The sequence below is a fragment of the Curcuma longa genome, chromosome 11 (assembly GCF_044706935.1).
Source record: "Curcuma longa cultivar G26 ecotype Majalengka, Jawa Barat chromosome 11, ITB_CL_G26_1.1, whole genome shotgun sequence".
Classification (NCBI taxonomy): Eukaryota; Viridiplantae; Streptophyta; class Magnoliopsida; order Zingiberales; family Zingiberaceae; genus Curcuma; species Curcuma longa.
Window position 1 is genome coordinate 21,661,848 of NC_133871.1, and position 24,628 is coordinate 21,686,475.

General features: G+C 35.6%; 2 protein-coding genes across 5 annotated transcripts; one reads left to right on the plus strand and one right to left on the minus strand.

Annotated features, from left to right (window-relative positions):
• Nucleotide 1: 1 nt before the first annotated feature.
• Nucleotides 2-20,913, minus strand: LOC141839935 (polycomb group protein EMF2B-like). Of its 4 annotated transcripts, none has more exons than XM_074727798.1 (23): nucleotides 20,799-20,913; nucleotides 18,699-18,766; nucleotides 18,370-18,569; nucleotides 18,073-18,238; nucleotides 17,881-17,936; nucleotides 17,246-17,360; nucleotides 17,006-17,165; nucleotides 16,826-16,894; nucleotides 13,897-14,033; nucleotides 9,816-9,875; nucleotides 9,615-9,733; nucleotides 7,625-7,689; nucleotides 6,021-6,073; nucleotides 5,895-5,948; nucleotides 5,753-5,812; nucleotides 3,794-3,840; nucleotides 3,492-3,694; nucleotides 3,130-3,403; nucleotides 2,956-3,004; nucleotides 1,695-1,778; nucleotides 1,466-1,545; nucleotides 643-732; nucleotides 2-414 (listed from the first exon to the last, which is right to left on the minus strand). In XM_074727798.1, exons 3-23 carry the CDS (start codon nucleotides 18,402-18,404, stop codon nucleotides 291-293), a joined length of 2,100 nt encoding a protein of 699 aa, XP_074583899.1. In that variant the 5' UTR covers nucleotides 18,405-18,569; nucleotides 18,699-18,766; nucleotides 20,799-20,913; the 3' UTR covers nucleotides 2-290. The 4 variants fall into 4 exon arrangements, with proteins under 4 accessions (XP_074583899.1, XP_074583898.1, XP_074583897.1 ...); XM_074727797.1 differs by having other exon boundaries at nucleotides 18,710-18,769; XM_074727796.1 differs by having other exon boundaries at nucleotides 18,699-18,769.
• A 433-nt stretch (nucleotides 20,914-21,346) lies between these two features.
• On the plus strand, nucleotides 21,347-22,730 carry LOC141842012 (uncharacterized). The gene is made up of 2 exons (XM_074730224.1): nucleotides 21,347-21,666; nucleotides 21,733-22,730. The coding sequence occupies exons 1-2, from the start codon at nucleotides 21,347-21,349 to the stop codon at nucleotides 22,385-22,387; spliced, it is 975 nt and encodes a 324-aa protein (XP_074586325.1). The 3' UTR covers nucleotides 22,388-22,730.
• Nucleotides 22,731-24,628: the final 1,898 nt, after the last annotated feature.

A 24,628-nucleotide genomic window follows, 5' to 3' on the forward strand; every position in this document is an offset into this window, starting at 1 on the left:
AGGCTTTGAACAGCAGCAATCGTGATCTATAATTGACAAAAGATTGAAAATAAAAGGCATTGAAGCTTTCATGAATGAAAGACGACCACCTCAGAATATGTAAACAAACTTAACAATACTCCCCAACAAACAATCTACAGTTGAAGACAATAATACCCCAAATAATTACCCAAAAATAAAATCAACACGAGGAAACCCCCCAAAAAAATGGTGGGGGTGCAACGGTCAGGATGTGATTTGTTTGCCCCAAGTTGCTCTGGTTGTTTTACCAGCCACCCATTCTATATGAATCAGCTTAACTTGGGGCCTGAGCTCTCTTTTTGAAATCGCTCGAGTATTAGGCTACAATTGTTCATGGTTCGAGCATCTAAAAGACTATGATTCCAGAGTTTGATCATAAATAACTTCCAACACCTGCATGCGAAAAATGAAACATCATTGTGAGATATATCATAATCACTAGGATTTTTAAAAATTTACAAAGATATTGGAACTGCAAAAGAAACAACGGGTAAGAAACCCTTTCATTAGAATGGTTATTAAAAATGAGGTCTCTGAAAAAAAAAATAACAATGCATCTTGAGTTTAGCGAATTTTATTGCATGCAACAACTAGAAGAGAGTGAACCAGCATTAACCATACCGCATTAAAGCAGGAGACTGCACAAGATCTTGCCCATGAAGCTGGGAGAATGCCTCACATGCCCATGGAACGTGACCATCAGCAAGAACACTGCAATGGCAAACAATATAATAGGCAGCTTAGTTGAGTCTGCACAATTTAAACAATCAAATTTCTTCTCACTTGAACAGATATTTTAACAGGAAAAAATTAATAGGTTTAAAATGTCTACGGAACAAGGCTCGTGGCAGCCACTAATGTCTAGTTGGCAGGCTAAGATCAGAGTTCCCAATAATTAACGTTGTAACTCTGTTCCTCCCAACCTCCAACAAAGTAGCCTGATTTTGTACCTTCTAGACGCCATCATGGGTTCCTCTCTTGCAGATCACAATCTCGTAACTGGAGACATGACTCCATATTCAATGTGAGAAAAGTGCCAAAGACATATGTTAACTCTCCCACTGCTGTGCCATTGTTTCCTCATTAATTCTCATCCGAATGAGCTCAAAAACCCCATATTTACTCATTTCCATGATCACAAATCATACCGTATCCTAAAGTTCAGATTTATTTTTCAGCTAATGCACAAGGATTTGGAACCCAAAAGTTTAGATATGGTAACCATCATACTTAACAAATATTCGTAGAATTCCAAGGAAACCCCATTCAATTATATATCTCCTTGAAGGGTAAGAAATGGTTTTTCCATGATGAGAATATTCAGTCAATTAATCAAGCAAATAATTAGTAAAACAAAGGTCGTTTTTGAGTCAAAAAATAATAATAATAAAGGGAAGGCATCTCTGCAAAAGGGCATTATTTGGTTAAAGGAAAAAAGAATTACCGTTGCTTCCTTACAAAAGAATTCCACAAATGCATTATTTGTTTTTCATTCCTTGTCACATCCACAAAATCATCAAGCATCTGAATCATGAAGCATCATGGAAATGTTAAAATTTTGAAGTGCAATAACAAAATGGACAAGAAAATAAGAAACAATAATTCAGTTTCTTGTTTATTGTCACAAATTATTCGTAAGGAAAGATAGTTATTCAGTTGGGACAATATAATACCCTTCTGTCTTCAAAATCTGCAATGTCATCATCAACTTCATCTTCGCTGTCCCGATCCGACAATACTTGCTCCAGCTCCATTGGCTTCAATGTAATAACAATTACAACTCAACTTTACAAAACTTGAACTGATCAAGTAATTGAAGGAAATGAAAATTTTCGAGAAGGCTAAACAGCAGTATTTAAGACACACATCAATGTATATGCCAATTGTCTCTGCTCTGAGAAGCATATACACTGTTCTGAAGATATGCAACAATGTTCTGCAATCTCATTTTTCAATTCCAAATCATAGTCAAGAGACGGTGTATATGTTCACTCCCCAAGGCATCCCATCAAAAACTAATCAAGCAGGCCATACTTCAGATCCTTTCTCACGTGTTGAACCAAGCAGATCAAGAAGCTCAACATTTTTTTGTTAAAATCTTATGGCCCCCACTCCCAATGGGGAATCTGAGGAGCTCTGATGCTAAAAAGTTTCAGTAAACCCCAAACCCAGTTATATCATATATCCAGAACAGAATTTTTGAATGGGGTCTGATTGCATTTCCATGTTTGGGTAACGGGTATTTTGGATTTTTTAAATTTCTTAAAGTTTATGGTTGCAAAATCATGGAAAGATTCACTCATTTAAAAATACAGGTTAACTAGAATCAATATTCATTTCACAAGTAGTAAACACCCATTGGCATCTCACAAGAGAGAAAATGATTATAGAACAAACAAAAACTGGAGACAATTAAACAAGAGCGATTGGAGTTTCTTTCAAAGGTCTATTTATTATTATTTATATCTTCTTTGCTACTCTATGAATAATAACTATATACAATATAATTACATATTTTGATGTATTATATACTAACTAATTACACAACTGGTATGAATTGGATTGTTTGATGTTTTATATAAAAACTCAAAATCAGATCTAAATCCAAAGGAGTGTCTTACATCCCTGAAACCTGAAAAAAAAAAAAGTTAAAATTTTAGGTTGGTTCAGTTGGGTTTTCTGGATTGGTTTGAATTCCAATTTTTGCTCACCCCTACCCATGTTGACATGGCATGACCTTAGTTAGGGTATCCAGTATTAGATACTTACCTCCCTTGCCTCATGTTTCTGCTTGGTAATCTGATGTGTCTGACATCTAGATCTATACTCGCATCGCATACTCATATATAGTATGAGTAATGTAGCTGAGTAATATCCTGAAAACACGCATGCATATAACAATTGAAAGGAAAAGAGTGAGATATTGTGAGTCACCTGAGCTCTGTGGGAATGAAAGAACTGCCTCTTTTGTAGAAGTGCGCGACTGTCAGATGAGAAAGATTGGTAAACATATTATAGAAACTGATATGGCACATTACACAAAATTTTACATCCCTCAGAAAATATCACTTCTCTATCAGTGCAGATTAGAATGAGATGGAAACTAACTTTCTTGGATCAGCACGCTCATCAGATATCTTCCGTGTCTTTGCAAATTGCAGCATATTTTGTGAAGCTAAATTGGTTGCAGATGCTTGCTGGGTAAAATCATTACTGGTAGAAGCTTGATTTGTGGATGCACATATGCCAACAGTGTCTGGGCTACATAGTACATGTCGTGTGTACTCTTCAGCATTACAATGTTGCGAACTGATCTCAGGTTTATGCCTCATAGGGAGCAAGTGAGCCCCGTGTAGGAATGATTTACAGCCCTTTCCTTCATCTTTACAAGAGGTATCAAGTGATAGTAGCATAAACAATTCCATTTCTTGTCTATTCAAATATGTTAATAAAATCTGAACTCAACATACCATTATACCCATTTGTAAGTGAACCATCTATTGTAGATGCATAAGGCCTTTGAGAGTAACATGTGGCATTATCTTTGTTATAATATTCTTTGCGAGAACCTGCCAATGATCCTTCAGGTGAACCTGATTCCAAAACATGTGGATGAACATGGCTTGCTGTCTGAACACTATTCTTCGATCTTCTACGTTTCCTGAAGTTTGAGCTGCCATTTCGTTTTCACTTTCAGTTCAAGGAACCTTATTACTGTACAAAAAAATAGTGCAAAGCCAAACAAGAACTGAAGAAACATAAACAAGACTACCGGTAGAAAAATGTTTGCAGCCTTGGATCATTTCCATCTGATGCAACCTGACACATCACATAAATTAGAAAACATGATGGATACAGATATTCTGATTTTGGATAAGAAAACTCAGCAGTATAATTAGGGAGAGAGAATACCAGGTACTCAATCCATGAAATATATAACATTTGGGGTTCCCTAACTTTCAACTTCCTATTGAGTTTTCCTTTCTTCACAAGGCCAATTTATCTATTTCCTAGCTTACACAAGTTGTTGGCATTTTTTTTTCAGCGTCTATGTCGATAAAAGGTGCCAAACCGTCAAAGATTTTAGATTGAACTGTTTTTCAGAATTGCTCACAAGTGTTTAATCAAATATTCAGCACTCTCTGTGTGGCATACAATTGTTGTCCAGATTTTGATGCTGGCATTATTAATCAAATGGCATATGCATCATTCAAGAATGACGGGTTCCAAGGTCTTGGACTGGGGAAAAGAAGCCCTCTATCAGTTCACCAGATGGGTTGTGCTGGCAACAAGAGGAAAAGATCTTCACAGGGCAGATTCTTGGTGCGGCTTCTTCAGCAAGGAGGAATGGCAACAGGGGAAATAGAGAATTCATGAAGGGATGGGTGGTGACTGTTCAAAGAGGAGCTGATCTAGGTTATCTCAGGAAAAGTTGGGCATAGCAAAAATAGAAGGAAGCAGACCAAATTCTCACAGGAAGAAAGAGAGGTAGGAGGCAGCGATATGCAAGGTTTCTGCAGAGCCTACAGAAATTTGGAATTTGATCTAAAGGTTGCTGGATATGGCACACTTTTTTACTTGCCAACATTTAGTCAAGTGTGCACTTTTTGCAAAACCACAAATCCATTTTTTTTGGTAACTTAGGCCCATCGCGCTATCCATGCTCAGTGTAGCATTTTCTAGAATATATTCATTTCTTTGACAAGGTGATTTAGGCGCAAGCAAGGCCCTCGATAGAATGTGATAGGTGACACAGCAAAAAGATATGTGGGACTTGGTTGATACAATCCCACAAGAGAGAAGAAAAAATAAGTAGGGGTCATTTTATATGCATCACAATAACCTGGTCTGATTAAGAGTACTAGGTGTACTAGAATGCAAATGCAAATAAAATCATATTTAATACCTAGTAGAAATAAATAAAAAAATTGTAATTTCCTGAATTGATTTATTCTATCAGACCAGTCATCTTTGAACTAGTAGAGTAGCTTTATTATTTAAGCCAGCCTTCTCTACCAAGAATAACTGAATGTTTGATGAGTTAGAATAGGTCTAAGACCTTTCTGCGTGTTCATTTCCATACTTACCTACAATTATATGATTCAGCAAGTCTTATCAGAAGATAAAGTTTTATCACAGTTAGTTCCAAAGATTGAAATCTTGAGCCATATCACGCGATATCGGCGAAAAATTTCGTTCCGCCGATGCATTGGCACCGGCATAGGCGTTCCGATCGGGATACTATCACGAGTTGTCGCCCGAGCCCATCGACACCATCGGAGGCGTCGCCCGGGCCGGGCGCGCCCCAGTCGCACCTGGCCACTCTCGAGCGTGATTTTTTTTAACTTAGGTTTAATAAAGATTTTAATAATCAATTTTTAGCTATAGTTAGGAATAATTTAAATGGGTTTAATTAAAACTCATAAAATTATCCTATTATTTTTTTAAAAATATTTTATTTTTTATTTTTAAATATTTAGATTAAATTTTTTATTTTAATTAATATATTTTATATTTTAAAAATATTGAAATTATACCAGCACGGTACGATACGGTACTGAAATTGTATTGTTCCGGTCCGGGATTGAAACCTCGGCACGGTTCGATATTTTAAACCTTGGTTAGTCCTACTTAGCATTTTCATAAGAAGCAGGCAAATCAGCACCAACGGTTTTAATAGAAAAGTATAATCACAGCACTTCCAGAAAAGGTATGTATAATGGAATCTAACCTCAAAGCTCCAAACATCAGTCCTCACAGAAACATTTACAGCTTGATACTCTTCAGTTACCTGAGGCAAGATCAGCCAAACAATACATGTTATGCTTGACACAACCCACATATGCAAAAAATAATTCCAAAAGCTTACGAACCCAGAACTCAAAATTGAATAAGTCATGGGAAGAGTTCAAGTGATATCTGAGACCCTGCAGAAAAACCACCACATATGAAACCAAGTAGTAAGAACAATACAGGAGCAGAATCAGCATGTACATTACCTTAAAGCTCGCACACTTCACTAAACAAAAAGGACAGGAGAAGTCTTCTGTAACTGTTATTTAGAGTAAAGGTCAAAAACTTGAAATAAACAGAAAAAGATGCAACTATGATAAATTATCAGAACTGTAAGTTAGCAAAAATTTTCTGGACTAGTCTGTCATAAACATGAGACAAGATGCAAAGAAACCAAAATTTCAAACATCTTACAGGCCCTCCATTAGGTCAAAATTTTGAATATGAAGGACTGTATGCATTGGTTAGTATCTATGATTCCATTGCCCAAGTCAGCAGAGTGAAAGAACTAGGCATAACCCAGTTTACCATTAATTACATCTTACACTATTATTCAAAAACCAAAAAACATAGTCATGTATTCCTAAATCAATTTTTTTTCACCATTCTTTACTCAATAGCCTCCCCACCACATTATATGTATTTAGGAATAACTCCATAGTCCATATGCATACACGCACATATGTATTCACATATGGGTGTAATTTAAATAGAAAGATTAATCTATTGCAAATAATATATATTTTAATCTGTCCAATTACTATATGAAGTAGTATAAGGAATATTTATTTATTAGTTGGTCTAAACTAAACCAAACTGAAAGTTTCAGTTCAGTTCAGATATGTAGTTTTGGTTTGGTCTAGTTTTGGTTTGAAATACAAACTGAAAAAATTCAATTTCATTTGAAAATCATTTACAAACCGAAAACAGAATTACTCATGGGTAAATGTCAAGCTTTATAAGAGATGAAGGGTACATGGCAGTGGTTACGAAGAGGAGAGGGAAAAGAGGGTACGGAGGAAAGAAAAAACAAGAAGCCAATAGGGAACTGGAAAAAAAAGGTGAGAATAATTAGGGAGAGAAGAGGATTGGAGAAGGAAAAATATACCATAGTAATCAAGTAAGATGATGGAAAGCGGAGGAGAAGAGAGAAGACAAGAGGAATGCTGACAGAAAGCAGAAGAGCATAGTAAGATAAACAGGAGATTCTTGCAAAAATATAACAGAACTTTCTTTTATATCAATATTACTTCCAGCAAATACACATTATATTAGCTTGTATAATGGCATATCTATCGATACATTTGCAACTGAATTTCAAGAAGCTTATTTAACCTATGGCACTCCAAAAGCAAAAAGGAGCTGATGTGTTAAATTGTGCACTGACCAAAATGATTAGGGATCTCACAAATTAGAAAAAGAAAAATGTAAGATTTTATGATGCTCGACTCAAATGGCTATCAGTATGGTTGCAAAATTTAGTCAATTCAATAGCCAGAAGGACATTTTCCAACATAGTGCTTAATACACAAACTTAGAACTTTGTACTATGACAAAGAACTGATATTATCAATAAGAATGATAAAATTGTCATGATAGTAAAGCTAACACATAAAATAGGAGTACACTTGGTAGACGGCATTTTACAGAACAAGCTAATTGTATATGAATATCAACTAAAATGGATTAGGAATTCATCCAAGGTGATTCTTCCTGTTAAATAAGCAGTAGAGAAACAGAAGCAAATATGTTTGCTATTTAGAACTAGACTTGTGGAGCATTAGAAAATAGTTGGATAAGAGAAACTCACCTTCAGTCTTTTGCAGCAAGTTGTTGTAGTATCTGTAGTTAAAAAGAACATTTCCTTTTCTCAATCTGCAAAGTGAAAGGAAAAAAAATAGATTAATTAGGAAAGGAAAATTAGCAGGCAACTAGAAAAGTTCCTATGAACTGACAGACATGTTATATAATGATAGCCGAGACTATGAACTATGAGAAAAACAAGACTGTTCATTATTGTGAAAAAGTAAGGAGTAAATGAGAAGGATCCTGGTGAGTATTACAGCGATAACCTTAAAAGTTTAGTAGTGAAAAATTCTGAAAATAACAATGAGTGGGAGTAACCACAGTTTGATGGTTGTTAATGAGACTAGATTTATTTTATTTAGGATTAGATTAGTTGTGGTTACATGCGGACCTAGTTGATCTTAAATTGGGTTTTGAGTCAGATTCAAGTTGGAGTCAGTGTGATTGTGTTAAAGCTGAGCCGAACCAACATTTATATTAATTGGAATCTAATCAGAGTCTAATTTGGTGTAAGCCTAAAAGGTAAGTTTTGTCAAGAGACTTAATTGGGTGGTCTTAGTTAAAAACAAAAGTTCAGCAATAAGAAAGAGGAATTTTATTGTATATAAATTGCATTACCTTTAGAGTGTGTTTGGTTCAAGTTATCAGGCATAACCAAGGTTATGTGATTACCAGATAATCACATAACTAAAGTTATAGGGTATAAAACATAATCTAATGTTGTTTGGTTCAACTTATTTATTTGGAAGGAATAAAACATAACCAATTTAACATTTACTATATTACCCTTGATTCAATTTATTTTTAAAATAAATTAAATTAATAATATTAATGATGATAATAAATTAATAATATATAAAATAAATAAATATAATTTATTTATAATTTTTTAAAATTTAAAATAAAAATTATATATATATATTAATAAAATAATTCATTAAATTAATAAATATAATTCATTAATTTATTGTTAAATTAATAAATATAATTTGTTAAATTTATAAGTATTTAAATTAAAATTTATTGAATTAGTTAACTCAGTTTCAATTAGGTTTTACTATACATTTCGATTAACTCAATTTTAAAATCGGAGGGTAATCATTGAAAAAATTTTCGTTAACCTCTGGAATCGTAGAAAACCTTAAACTGCCAAGGTAATCACATTCCAGAGTTATAACCCATTTGCTGGTGTTTTGCTGATGTGACCGTGATGCTATACTACTTGGGAATCGTTGATAATCTGAACCAAACAAGGTTATAACCTTGGACAGATAACCAAGATTATCAACGATAACCTTCAACCAAACACCCCCTTAAAGCTTTTTTTCACAATTATTCAACGAATGATAAAGGATTTCAGCTCAAAAAAGATGTCCATGTTAATATGAAGTAAGACTATTGCTTCGACCATGAAGAAAGGCAAGCAATTACCAAAGGCAAGTTAAGGCCCAAGCAGATGGCTAGATAGTAGATACTGAACCAAATAATGTGATATTTGTATGGTTGGTAAAATTTGACATTTTCTATTTATGGTTCTCATTTTCCTAAAAAAAACAAATTTAGAGATTGAATAGAAATTTTTTACAAATATATCAACACTTTGGCATTCTCATGTAACAATTTTATTTTTTTACACAGTAGATGTTTGATCTTCTCCAAAACCAAGAAAAATATTATGAGAAACTATAAATATTATCATAACTTAAAACCAAAGATGATGACAAGCGTAGCTAAGAGATACCAACAAAAAAATAATTAGCACATGAAATTAATCTGATACAGATCTTTCCCATAAATTCAACTATAATAAACAGACATTCCAGAAATTTATGTATTGATGGGCAAACAATAACACAAGAAAATTAAAACTGGCAATTAGCAGAACAAAATTGGAAGTGTTGCAACACACTAAATACAGCATGAGGATTCCTTAGTGTTATGTAAGAAATAGAATACTGATTATTGCTAGTTGTGGTATAACAAACCATGATAACCTGATAATGTGAGGTAAAGATGATGTTGGAATATCGTCGTAGGAGTAAAGATCATAAGGAGAAGTCTCACTTGCTCCAACCTCTTGAGCAGATATGCTGACTTGGACTTGGCAAGTGCTCTTAAACGAAGGAAAGAAGTTATCAATGTAACAGCTTTAGTCTTCAAACTCAACAAGCAATAAGATAAGAGCATGAACTTACTGCTGAATCCATATTTTGAGTTTGAAAAAATATGCTGCCATGGCTTTCCAAGTATTTTGGCTAACAATAGCAAAGATGTCAGTAACATAACTAATACAAAAAAGAACATGAAAGCAAAATTTTACAAGTAGTAGCAAAGAGCTTACTTCTTTTAACTGAAGCAATACTACCATAAAAAGAAAATTAATGAATGTGGTCAGATATGACTTAACAGGGGAATAATACTGTGCTTATGGCAAAGAATAGATTGGCAAAAATTGTAGCATCGTGTTGCAATGCATTCTTATTTTGTGATCAGTTGAGATCTCAACCATAGTCAAAAGAACCAGCTATGATGACCTAAGAATAAACTACTTTGTCTACACAATGAAAGGAATATAGTCATTTCAACTGAAAAAACAATATAAAATTCAATAAAATAACTTGGTCTTCACACATCTCGTCTGAGCACTGGAAAATGTCATGTGTTTTTTCATAATGAATTCATACAACAGGAATGAAAATTGACAAACTTGAAAGAAGAGTGATTAGGTAAAAAGACGACTTGAACTCATCAAGAAAGGGAGAGGAACAAGGTGAGTCTTAGAAGAGTACCTGTCTCTTGCGGCAATCATGTATGAATTTAAAAAAAAACAACAACAAATTCATGGGATTTTACTATTTCCCCCCCCCCCCCCCGGGTGTTGACTGGTTATGCTTGGACTTGGCATGAAAAAAAAAGCCTGCCATTGAATCATATGTTATCAACCTATTGTTTTTGTGTCCCATCTCAAAGGAGAAAATTGGCATGTTATCGACCTGTCTTTGTTGTATCCCATCTCAGAGAAGAAAATTGGCATGTTGTTGACCTGTAGCTACTGACCTACTGTGTCTCATCTAAAAGAAAGAAACAACTAGGAGAAGAACTAAGTCTAATGTCTCATCTCAACAAGGAAAACAAAGACTGAAACACTAGTCAAAACTGCTAGAAGTTAAAACAAAATGTTGCTCTTAACATCTTCGTCAATTCAAGTCTGTGTTGATCTCGATCAGCCAACAGAACAACACATCAGTTGGCGACTGAAACAACGTACTATTTTAATCTCTGGAAGAAACCAATAAGGCAATTTATGCTCAGAATGGCATGAGTCATCATAATATTACTGTGCCTAGTGTGAGATGCATGTGTGGTCCATTCCAAGTTCAAGCTAATGATTTTTTATGTTAAAATAATTTCAACGCTAAACAAAAATATTAATATTATGATTAAGAAATATAAAAATTTACAGAAAAATAATTACAGAAACAGATGCATAACAAGCAGAAGGTTGTGTTAGTGCAATCGACTTCCAAGGTTTTGATGTTTGTTTAAGAATACGTTTAATGGAGTCTAGTCAAGATTGATCTAGTCAAGTGAGAAGTCTAATAAGATCAAAGTTAACCGGGTGACTAGCAAAGGGAAAATCCAAGCAGGTCAAAGTTAACCGAATACTTGCCAAAGGGAAAAGTCAAGTCAAGTCAAGGTTGACGGATGTCTAGCAAGGGAAAAGTTCAAATAGGTCAAGGGTGACTAGATGCTTGGCAAGAAAAAAAATACTAAGGGAGTAAATCTTAGGTAGTAAAAAATCTTAGAGGAGTGAACTCCAAAAAAAAAAAAGTCCTAAAGCAGTGAACCTTAGGTGGTGAGAAGTCTTGGAAGAGTAAACTTTAAGCAAGTGGAAAATCCAAGGGAGTAAACTTTAGATGGTGAAAAGTCTTGGAGAAGTGAACTCTAAGCAAATGGAAAAACTAAGGAATGAACCTTAGATAGTAAAAAGTCTTGGAGGAGTGAACTCCAAACAAATGGAAAAACTTAAGAGACTGAACCTTAGATAGTAAAAAGTCTTGGAAGAGTGAATTTCAAGCAAGTGTAACCGAAACAAGGTTTCCGGTCGACCGTGCACGATCGACTAGACCAGTGTATTTGGTAAACCGAAAAATAATGTTACTAATATATTTTGCATTATCTATTGTGCTAATTCGGTTTTGCAGGAAAGTCTTAGTGAATCAGGTCGATCAGACACTGAACAGAGAAAACCCAAACAGGTCTAGAGGCCTGATAGGGCGTTCAGTTGACTAATCCGACCGAAAGGATCAGTCAACCAAACGAGATTCAATCGATCGAATGAAGGCTATAAAAGAAGTCTCGGGATCTGAAGCACTGCATTAATTCTCACTCAACAATCTCTTCTTATCTGCTGCTCCATCCATGCATGTACTATTGTTGCAACGCTAAGAGGCTACCCGATAACCTACGACGAAACTCTAATCTTACGTTGTCGGTATATTCTTTTTACTTGCATTTACATTAAAGGGGATAGTAGTTTGTTACTATTTTCCTCATTCTTGTACGAGTTTTCCTCCTCTGAAACTTGTTAAGAGAAGAACCTTAGTGGATTGCCCAATCGAAAACGATCCAAGGGATCGTGGGCCTTGGAGTAGCAGTCATTAGGCTATGAACCAAGTAACCGACCGTATCTTTCAAGATTTGTTTTTCCACTGCATTTTGATCTAGTTTTCATAAAAAGAAAAAAATGTTTTTAAATGTGATATTCAAACCCCCCCCCCCCCCCTCTATCACACAATCCGCTCCTATAGGTAGGCCATCCATTATGCATTGTAGGGTCTTAATTATATATAGATAAAGGCCAATTTGTAAATATACAAATCACTAGGATGTAAACATAAAATGATAATAAGACCTAAGGGAACGACCATAATATAGGCTGATATCTCCCTTTGTCTCATTGTTGTCTCTGCTTTTTTTAAAGGCAATCATTCCTCTTTCTTCTACAACAATCTAGAAACATCTGTGCATTCCAGTTGATGTCGCGTCTTCTTCCAATCAAGTGCCAGATTCAATCGACTCTCTCCCAATCAACATCGTCTTCTTCAATCAACAGGGCATTACCTTCCGAGATCTAGAGGTATGGTTTAACACCAGGAGGTGTTATTCGACTCAGCCTATTTGGAACTACATCACGTTCATAACCAGAGGCGGTTTTACTGCATAGATGAGTTCCTTGCCATCTGCAACGTACAGAAAATTTTGAAATTTATTAAATGTCAACTGTCCTCCAAATCCATCGATTTTGAGGACATCTGACAGCTCCATCTTCTTCCTTGTGACTGTATGCTGCTGTGGCCTTCAGCCGCAGCTTGAATTCCTCATGTGGCAACCACCAATCCAGCAGCCTCCATTAGATTTATGCATTTCATAGAGGTTTACTCCTAACACGCTAAGCTAGGGTGGGGTAATCGAATCCAATAATGCTTCTGTTAAGCTGACACAAGTACAACTAGCATCCCTTTCCTATGATCCTTTCCCCACTCTCTTAAGTGACAAATCTCCAAACAAACCTTAAGAGAATGGATTGTAATTATCTACAATCAAAGGCAACTAAACATGATCTAGTAATGATGACAATCAATTTGTTAGACAATGTTTCTTTTCTTCCTTATCCCCAAGGATAGCATCATCCTATTGTATTGTTGACATCTACTAGTAGTACAGCTTTATAGCCACAGGTAAATCAGGATCCCCAATGGGGAAAATGCAATCAGGATCATTATAGGATTGCAAGGATCAGAATTTGATAAACAGATAATTAAAAAAAGACTAATAATAAGCAAGAAATATTAGGCACCTTTAATAACACATCTTTTATGAATTTTATACTTCTTATGATATTCATCTGAATCTTTCACCACCAAATAAGGACTTTCACTAGGTCAAAATAACGGATATGTTAAAATTTATTCTGCAAATATGTTAAAGTTCATAGGTCAATATAAAAAATTATTCACTCTAACTGGACTATGTTTCTACTCTAAGAAAAACCACGAGCTCAGTAGTGTACTTTAGTGTATATAATTGAGATTAATTTTTAATATAAGAAATTCTTATTAAAATCCCTTCAAGAAAATTTTACAATATTATGTAAGTCTTAAAATCTTTAATGTTTTGAAAGTTTTCTATTATTTCAATCACTACCTTAATCATACAAGCACATTACCTAATTCACCTAACAAACTTTCAAGGACTGTATCATGCTTTGCATACCTGCAGAATGCTTGGTTTCATAGTAACAGCTGAACGCATATCCATTCGATGCCCTAAGCTCAAAGTCACACATTTCTCCATCGATGAACAAAGTGAATTAACTGCTATTTTCCCCCAGAGACACTTTCCTTCACATTCTGAAAGCAGAACAGGAAACAACATTTAATTGCTTTATGTCCAGATAGAGATATCTTGCACTTACAAAACAATAACAGGAATTGATATCTATGCAATCAATATCACACTTTCTCCAGTTTTACCCACTTTTGAAGAAGTCCAACTACAAAACGTAACATAGAAATAAGGAATAGAGGATTTAAGAGGAACATGCAGTTCTCTATCAGCTCCTGCAAACTTGGCATTTACATTGAAAGAAGAGTGTAGCAGATTCTTTCTCAGGACAGTTTTCTTTTTCTCATTTAAACTTTCCTTTTATTAAGAGAACTTTCATCAGTTTAGATTATCTTTTCATACAAAGTGATCTCAATCTTGACAAAGAAGAGATGGTGTCACATTATCTCTTTAAAGTCATTTGCAACATAGTTTCAAGTGTCAATCGATGACAGTCAGATTCCAACCACCAGCCGATACTGTAAATGTCACTGTACCACCTGGTCTGACACGGTTTCTTTGCTACTGATTGAAATGGATCCTATCTTGGCTATAGTCAAGAAGATCCACTCCATGTGGCATCATTTACATCTGTTTGCCATTACAGGGAGATGAAACACTATAGAGAGGAAGGAGTGGGATCGCATTAACACAAGCACTAGCAGCAGATAAGAGGCTTAATACCAACATTGAAAAAAAATGAGATTATACCCATGCACTTTCTAGTTCTAGTCACGTTAGTTCATGTCCAACTCCAATGATTAACCAATTATATTTCAAAGCATGTGGAGAAAAAAAATTAATACTAAATGTCTTGAGAGCATTTTTTAACTGCATCTTGAAAAATTATAAGGATATCGCACTAGGATATTACAAGAACAACATCTCATCCGGTATACAACCCTCATTTTTGGTATTAATAAGATACAATCATTAGTCAAGCATATTATATTCTGCATCTTCTTATTTTAAAATAATATCAATCGACTTTCTAGGCTTGTATTTGGAGATAATCAAACTAAGTGGAAGAGAATTATCAATTAACAGTCATTTATCTTAACTTGGCATGCTACAAACAGCATAGCGATATACCATAGCATATTATTCCAACCCAAGGCCTAAACTAAAGCACAAATCAATAGTTTAAAACTTCATTTGCAGTAACAGAATAGAAAAATTATCTTCACCGGAGACTAAACTCCAGCACAAAACAATACTTAAAAACTTCAATTGCAGTAATGAAAAAAAATTATCTTCAGATGCATCCATCTAAGCAATAATTTGTGAAGATCATATTCGTCATCATATAGGACAGAAGTGGTTCATGAATTGTCAAAGCCAGATACATGCTGAACAACTAACGTGTCAAATAGAAATGACTAAGTAGCCATGGAGTTCACAAAGCAGAAACTACAATTTTACCATCCCAAACATTGCAACCACAACAACAAATTCAACTTGCCAGTAAACTTAACATTGTAATTGTGCACTCGGCACAATAACATTACTAAAGGGTAATCATAACCCCATATAAGATTCATACATGATCAGTCATCTAAGAACTAACAAATCAAAGGCGTGCAATGAGAAAATCAAGGACATCACATCAAATTCAAGGGGAACCCTTAAATTGAACACCTCATGATATTATACAACACAACTACAGAGAAGATAAAGAGGGAAGGGTTGTTCAACAGTACTTCATCCAGAGGAAGGATATGAGTTTAATCACGCTGAAATTGTCTTTAACTAACTTGGTGAACTAAGCAAGTATGCTTAGGCAAATTTTTTCCTCCAAGGTTAAGTATCTCGTATGCAAACATTAGGCTCCCGATCACAGGCATCAGGATGATTCAGTGTATTCATAAAGTAGAGAGATACTCCTCCCTACAGTGCTAAGCCTGATTAGCTCCATCTTCGAATTTGTATATTCCATTTGTATCTCTCGAAAGAAAAAGAGAAGATTAGCAGATGATTCTTTGATTGCTTTTGCTACTATTTATGTGATAATGCTTGGAATTGGCTGATTACAAGTTAGTTCTAACAAACAAAAGGAATCAAAATCAATTTCCCCATATAGAAGGGTAGTAAATCATGTTGGTAAGCCACCCATGCTTCCAAAAGAGAATGATATTAAAATGCCAACAGCCCAAGGCAAAAATTCACAAGATCAATTTGATAGTCCAAATTGCTTTGAATTTAAGAAATGATAGGAAAAGATTCTATGAAGAGTCAAATTTTAATAGTATGGACAAAGTCAAATTTTGACGAAATAATGAAGAATGTAAGGTAAGAAGAATTTAATATGATTAGTTGCCTCATGTTTCAGAAGGCATCTAACAAAGTCTCAGAAAGTAATTATGATAGACTAGAAAACACTAAGACCCCTCAAATCCTTCAATTTAGTTTTTAAAAGACCAGACAAACTGGACATATAAAAAAAATCTTAAGTAATCAAATGCTCTATTCATTTACATACAGTATCATTGGCCTGCAACACTGTTTTTTTAGTTCTAGAGATTATTAACATCATTACACTCTATCGTATTGGCTGATGAAAATTCCTGCTAGATGATGAGTTCACAAGGAATCAACCTAAACTTCCATCACTGATTATTTTGGAATTTTATTGTAGAATGAGGGTTACACAAGTAAATTTTTTATTGGACATCTACAATTACTTGTTCTCAAACATCAATCAACTCAATAAGAATGTTGAATCATTAAGTCAACACAACTAATCCACATGAGAACAATGCCCACACATTATTCTTGAAAAAACCAGAATCATACAATCCCACAATTAAGTATGACTTACTGAGAAAAGAGGGCCATTCTTCATGTTCTCTCAATGAAAGATATTCACCAGAACCACCATTTGATTCCCCTGAAAGATAAAACGCATGATTCAAATCTTGATAGATTGAATGTATATTGGTCAAATAACAAAGCAAACAAAAGGATAAATGCATGTCTACATGAAATAAGCAACACTGACCCTTGCTGATAATGATAATATCAAGATTGGCAACTCTTGCATCAGTTGTCAACTTCTTAATCTCTGGAATCAAAAAGCTAGCTTCAGCTTTGTCTTTGTTCCCAAACTCAGCAAAATTAGTTAGCACACGAGGATGACTGAGTCGGTACATTGCACAGTGCTGTTGACCATGATAGCCGGAAGAGTTAGCATTTAACACATAAACACACAACCTCACAACAGAGTAAGAAACTCATATACCTCTGCGATTAAAGTATCAGCAATAGGCCTAGCAAATAGTACATAGAGTGGAAACACACATTGTGGCTCTATCTCAGAATTCAGACTTCCAATCAGAGAAATGGTTATTTGTATTCTACATGAGAAGAAATCTGAGTCAGTAAATGTTAAGAAGAATAAATTAAAATATGTTTCAACCACTTAAGCACCATATCAAATCTCAAATACAATAAAGAAACTGAATAGTGATAGTAAAAGTTTACTATTATGGTTGTCCATTCCTAGAGAAGTTCAGATGTGTGATGCCAATGGAAAAGAGAAAAAATTTCAAAAAAAAAAAAAAAAAGACAAGCAAATTTAATTTTCACGGTCACAGAAGCCCAATCTATATTCATAGTAAATGAAGTTTGCGTTTTAAATCAGGATGGAAATGGAAATTCTCATAATGTTCAATCAAACAGTGGCAAAATTGGTTTTTCATTTGTTATAGAAACAATTAAGTCAAGAGCCACAAGATTATTTTTTTAGTTCAAACACCAAAGGAACAACTAGTCAATAGAAGATTGGAAGGAAACTACATCCAGCAGTAGTATGAATGATTACAAAAACACATGGCTACACCTAAAAGAGAAATTACTATATCAGAGAGTAAGAACCTCCTTTTGTGCTTTGCCTGTATTTTGTACAGCAAAGATCTGTGCAGAAATGAAGGCTGAATACAATGAAAAAAAACTGTTAGTATTTTTTTCATAATAACAGGTTAACCTAGTTTAGAATATACATCTACACTAAAGAATTTATCCACAAAGTTCAACTTAATAAAAACAAAACAATGTACATGCACTTACATTTTGTATTGCCCTACGTTGAAGTATATTGTAAAGTTCAACTGGTTTACAGTATACAGAAAGACTTTCTTCCGCTGCAATTTGCTCTTCTGCAGTCAAACGAACACGAGATTGCTGACGGCAAATTTGGTTAGTCCTTGATTGGCTACAACTGCAACCATGATTCCTACAAAAGTGATTCGCATGGAAAGGTTTGTCTTATTCTTAATTTGGAATTAGTAACATACATGGAGCATAAAAATTAAAAATCGAGATTATAGGTCGGCAAGAATCTATCGAACTTAGAGTTAGGCTTACGTGGTATCTCGAACGGCCAAAGGTAAGCCTGGCATTTCAAAAGATAAGAGACCAACCACAAGTTTTCACTGCCTTCAACAATCTCACAGAATAAGTGCAGTGACAACCTACTGCAAGCAACATTCACCCGTACATAATAAGCAGGCTATCCAGGAGTTAATTAGTTTTATCTGTACATGATGCTATAGGCAGCTTCCCTCCTGAAATGAACAAGCAATAAAAAGAATTTTAATACACACATAAATTAATGCAACAATATGGCCAAAGATTTTTTTTCTCCGTAAAACACAATAAAAGAATAATCAGTTGAATAATAGCTATGCACTCACAAGATTCATACATTATGTAATGATGAAGATTGACCTCAAAGTTTGGTCAGCATCAAATTATCTGCATTCTACTGCCAGGTATCAAGAACTTCAAAATCTCTATTATACAACCAGCATCAAGTTCTTAGATGTGGGAAAACTTATGAAAATGTGATTTCCACGAAATGAGGCAATAAGAAAAAAAATGATAAATATGACAGGAGAGTTTCATATGAAGCACAGGGACTAGATTCTCCGCTTATATGTTCAAGACCTTTATGTTTGTTCCCTAGTATTTTTGGCTAACTCTAACTCCAAATACCAAAACATAAGAATTGCTTTTTCTATTAACCATGGGCATAGATACTCTTTATGTTGCTCCTCCTCCATATTAAGTCCTCTATATGTGCATTTTTTTGCATAAATTCGTTTTTCACAACCTATGGCACATCCTAAATTTTCAAAAGCAGAGGAATTTTTGTTGCACACCCTAAATATATTATAGATTCAACAATCCATCTTTCATTTGCCTACACCTTTCAAACTTTTATCTTGAAGTAAGACATTAGATTTCTTTTGACAAACACACTTTTAAAGATCACACTATTTTTGGTTGCCACGAGCAAAAAATATCTTTCCACGTTGTTTACCTGAATAAATACTGTACCGACATAGGCATTTTGTGGTCTGCAACCAATACCAACACATTATTGCCTAAAATCAATCGAGATTTGTCATGTCTCATCCAGCATCGGCGAAGACGCAAAGAATCCAACAACCAGAAAACAAAATAGGGTATTAAACAAGAGAAGGAGAAGAAGAGAAAACACATTCAAATGAGAATGGGAGGAAGTGGCAGCTAGAGTCGGAAAAGAGCACAGAAACACACATTTTACCTAATCAAGTGAAGGTGATTCGTGTAGCACAGCTGCACAGAGGGGCAGGAGTGTTCACCTAGGGGGTTGGCAAGGGTGGGAGGGTAGGTTATATAACAAACTAATGAAGTAATTTAATTACCCTATAAGTCATTCACTGATTTAAGTTTTAGTGGTAATAAGTTATAAAGTTTTTCAAACTTGTTAATTTAATTAATATACATTATCTTGGTACTTTCCAAATTAAAGTTAGGTCATAAAGTATAATGCTTTAATTAATTTTAAGTTATATTACTGAACTAATAGTTATAAAGTTATTGATTGATAGCTTATAAATGTCATAAATAATTTAGTTAATAACTTATTAAGTTATTGATTAATAAGATAAAATTTATTAAATTTAAATAAGTTGTACTATTGAACCTACTAACTTAATTGATATACATTAACTTAATAAGTTTATTAAACTTATTATTTAACTTATTAATTACTAACATATATCATCAAACATTAATCAGATTCATTACTAAAGGATTTTGGTTATTAACAAGAGGTACAATTATGAATAGTATAGTTAATATTAATTCTAAATTATAAGCTAACAATGTAGAATAACTACATCTTAATAATCAAAGGCTTGAAAGCTAGAGTCAAGGAGATTAAATGAACTAAATGAGTCAGAAGTCATCTCAGCATGCTTTAATACATATGAAAGTGTGGCAAGTGCTAGAATGGCACAATACCTAAACTATACCATTCCAGTAAAAACTAATGCCCTTGCACCAAACGATCATTTAAACCTTGGAACAGGATCTCCTAGTAATTTATTTTATCTATTCCACAAGTGTCAAGCATAATCTAACTGAACTGAGATCACTGTTATTCCATTCTGATATGAGGTGGACTTCAACTCATTTGCTTTCACCTATGTTATTTGGAGTTGGGATTGAAAGCGCTTCATAAACTTAGATGACCAAGAAGGACTTTCAAAGAGCACGAAAATAGCTACGGCAAAAACAATACGCACGGGAAAGAAGGGGCTCGACGATTAAAGAAAATAAAGACGGTGCAATTCAGCCAAGAGAACGAAGAAGAGGACAGAAAGGTTCGTGTATTTTTTAATAGAACTACAAGGAATGTTTCGAGTTTTTTCACATTTTCATTTGGGAGAACGAGCAGAAAAGGAAATCTGAAGAAGAGTGGAGAGAAGGAAGAGCAAGGAAGGAGAAGCGAAGAAAGCAAATACCATGGAAGCTCCGCCTACCGTCCGCCGTCGCAGGTCGACGGCCGTCGTGAGCGATTCTTGGGAGCGATCAGTGGGACGGGGGGAAGGGCAGGGAGACAGAATTAGGGATTACAGATGGGCTGACTTGATCCGCTGACGTCCGACTGGCCGTTGGGTCGCATCCAATTATACCTCATTTCAGCGTCGCATGTAATTAAATAGCACGCGGCAAATATTACTCGACAATTCCGATAACAATTTTTATAAAATAAATGAAAATGGTTTTTGTAAGTAAAATCAACATTTTTAAAAATAAAATTATATGTATATATATATATAGAAAAATAACTTTTAGAAATAAAATTTTTTAGAATTTTTTTTCTATTTTTAAAAATATTTTCTATATTTCAAAATTTTCAGATAAACTTAGTATGTGGGTTTTGCTTAGCTGGGCCGATGGGCCGGACCACAGGTTTGGATCTGATTTAGGTTTAGACCGGGCCCACCTTTTCATTTGAAGTCCACCTCCAAACGACGTCACTTTTGGGGAGTCCCCGTCTCGAGATCCCATGGCCAGTTACCCGTCCAGGCGCATCACAGTTCCCGCCTCCGTCCTCCTCCTCACCGCCGCCGCTGCCCTACTCCTCTTTCTCCTCCTTCCCTCCCTTTCCCCTCCACCTTCCACCTCCCTATCCTGCCCTCCCTCCGCCTCCGGCACCACCGGATCTTCCGATCCCGTCTCCCCTTCCTCCGACGACATCGCCTGGCTCAAATCACAGCTCGCCCGTAACTCCGTTCAAGAGCCTTCCTCCTCGACCTCTGCCTGGCATTCCCTCCGCAAGGGCATCAACCCTCGCACCCGCGCCCAGCAGCTCGAGGACCTCGGCCGGTTGGTTCTGCAAGTCTTTTGGGGATGACCAAAAATCAAAATCTGATCTCGATCCACTTTGTGCAGGTTCAAGGGTATCTCCCACTACGAGGGCGATGAGGGTAGCAATCACACGGCCCTCCCTTGTCCCGGAGAGCTCTTGGTGGAGGAGCACCACAGCAATTACGGGGAACCTTGGGCCGGCGGCCGCGACGTCTTTGAGTTTCTAGCCTCGGCTGTTGGGCTCAAGCCATCCGATAGTGTCCTTGAGATCGGGTGCGGCACTCTCCGCGTCGGCCTCCATTTCATCCGTTACCTCGAGGTAGCGCGATTCCACTGCCTCGAGCGCGATGAACTCTCTCTCATGGCCGCGCTCCGGTACGAGCTCCCTTCTCAGGGTCTCCTCCACAAGCGGCCTCTGATTGTCCGGGGAGATGACATGGTGTTCGATAGATTCGGATCCGACGTTTTCTATGATCTTATTTATGCAAGCGCAGTGTTCCTTCACATCCCCGACACTCTGGTGTGGGTTGGGCTTGAGAGATTGTCTAGCAAGCTAAAACCTGAGAACGGTCGGATCTTTGTTTCTCACAATATCAAATTCTGTTCTCGATTAGGCGGCGACGAGTGCACGAAGAGGCTCACAAATTTGGGTTTGGAATACGTCGGGACGCATACGCACGACAGTTTGCTGTTCAATCATTATGAGATATGGTTTGAATTCCAAAAACTCAAAGCCTAGAGCAAACGAGATTGCTGGAGTCTAGGGATTTTTCATTGTAGAACAAGCAGAATGGCGTCTTTACAGATCTGGAGCTAGTTGAACATAGGAAAACATGGTTGTGGAAAATGAAGTGGCATACAGCTAAGCTTTACGATTGCTGAAGTTTGACGAGGTCATTCGAATCTTCCCTTTCACATTTTCAATTCCATTGAATTTTGTAAACTGTGCAAGATTTTACTTCTTCTCAAACAGTTTTGAGACTGCTGCGAGTAGTTATTGATCATCTTGTATTTTTTATTTTTTTTGCTTATCAAATATTTTTACCAAACTGTTTGATGGGATTTTGTGATTGTAGTAATCATTCAAAATTTTTGGTTAGTGGATTGGTCGATCCTAAAGATGGTCCCGCTGTTTTGCCTTGTGTTTCATGTGTTTATATGTATAATTCTTGAAGTTTTACTTGGAGTTGTTCTTGGCACATACAATGGGATATGTCTCGTATATTAGCCTCTTAATGTTTTCGCTGATATGTTTTTGTCTCACAAAATAGGATATGTTTAATATCTCACCGAATTTATCCATTCACAAGTGTTTGAACATCACATATTTGTTGCCTCTCTTATCTCAATATGTGGAGTGTGAAACTATCATCAACCACATAACACATTATATAGTGCATTGAGTAAGAAGCTTACCTTTCATATCATTTGTTGAATTTGTTTGTCACCCTTATTAGAATGTGTAAATTCACTTGTGGATCTGCATTTTTATAAATAAGTATTTTATGCTGACTATCTCTCTTATCTACTGCACCTGAGACAATTCCTTTGATGGTACCACTGAATGATAACATGTGATTTTAAACTACATTAGTTTTGTGCTTCTTCAGATTAGATTTATCCAATGATGTAAATTTCACTAGTAGTGTATAAACTTCAGAGGATGTGGTTCAAGTTTCCAACTTGTCACCCCTCTTGGGCACACTTTCAAGCCACATCTGCTCTATGGTTGACGATGCTATCAAAGTAGACATGCATTCATATATGTAATGCAACCCGGATTTATTCTCATTAAATCTGATGAACATAATTGGTATCAGGTGTTCATAAAGTTGGGGCATGAAGTTGAGCACATCTTTGCAGGGACTGCCAAGCAATATAAGATCATATTAGTTACTACATTTTGCTGCAATACTTTATAACTGACACATCACTGACTTGTCTGTTCTAATCTTTTAATGTGGCATATGCGATGCTTTGAAGAATACAAATTACTGTAATTTTCATTATGCTTCGTTTTCTAATTAATTGCTTGGTAATTTTGTCTTAATTAGGAGGTTGGCTTATGGAATATTTGCATGTTTAAATTGAATGATTTAAATTTAGACAAGAAGGAAGCTCATCTTTGCACAAACACATACATTCACTTTTTCTCATCTATGTCGTTTGTGTTTTGGCAGGTAAATTCTTTAACAATTGTCCATAAGTTCTTTAAACACTCTGCATACAGTCTGAAATTGATTCTTCATATAACTTGTTTAATCTTTTGCTTTATCATCTGTTCTGGTCCCCCTTGTATGATTGATGGTTTTGTTAGATTGTGGCATACCCGGTCTTCCTTGAGAGTAAGCGTTTGCCTCGCAAATTTAACCATGCAATTTAGCTTTCTTAGTATGTGGTTTTGAACATCTAATTCTGGCTCAGATTTGCTGTCAGTAGATATTTTCAACTCTTACATGTCTGTTTTTCCTGGTTTCCTTTTCCTAGTGTTAGGCCTCTCATATATCATTCATCTCATTATTTTTGTACGGCAAGGCTACAATCAGTTGCAGTGAAGAACAGAGATCTAGCAAGGATTAAACGACGGCACGAACTTTGGATGATTTGTTGCAAATTGGCTTATTGTTGCGTGACGAGAGCAAAGTAGTAAATTTTTGTATACCGTGCAGAGTCATTTTCTTAAAAATCTGTGAAGCAGGGTGAGACAACGAAGCTGGAAAGGTAAGCAAGAAAGCAGCTCATGTTTATCCATGTCCTCCTGAACCCTAAACCCTGAAGCGGCCGTCGCGTGGGCTCCTGGAGAACCTTTCGTGATCCAGAACGTTCAAGTCGACCGATCCCAGCTCATGGAAGTCCGAGGTAAAAGCGTCATGTTAATATTTCCATATTTGTTTTCCCCTGTTTTTTCCTTCGGTAAAAATGGTAACCTTTAAATTGAGAACTGAGTGTGTCTGCTCAGAATTAGCAGTAATTTATTGCT

Bases quoted from the DNA above. Each gene is read 5' to 3' on its own strand.
- LOC141842012 (XM_074730224.1), top strand. From the start codon at position 21,347: ATGGCCAGTTACCCGTCCAGGCGCATCACAGTTCCCGCCTCCGTCCTC. The intron at 21,667-21,732 runs GTTGGTTCTGCA...CACTTTGTGCAG, and splicing joins CAGCTCGAGGACCTCGGCCG to GTTCAAGGGTATCTCCCACT.
- LOC141839935 (XM_074727795.1), bottom strand. From the start codon at position 18,404: ATGCCAGGCTTACCTTTGGCCGTTCGAGATACCAC. The intron at 18,239-18,369 runs GTAAGCCTAACT...TCACTTTTGTAG, and splicing joins TTGGCCGTTCGAGATACCAC to GAATCATGGTTGCAGTTGTA. The intron at 3,005-3,129 runs GTTAGTTTCCAT...CTCATCTGACAG, and splicing joins GAGCGTGCTGATCCAAGAAA to TCGCGCACTTCTACAAAAGA.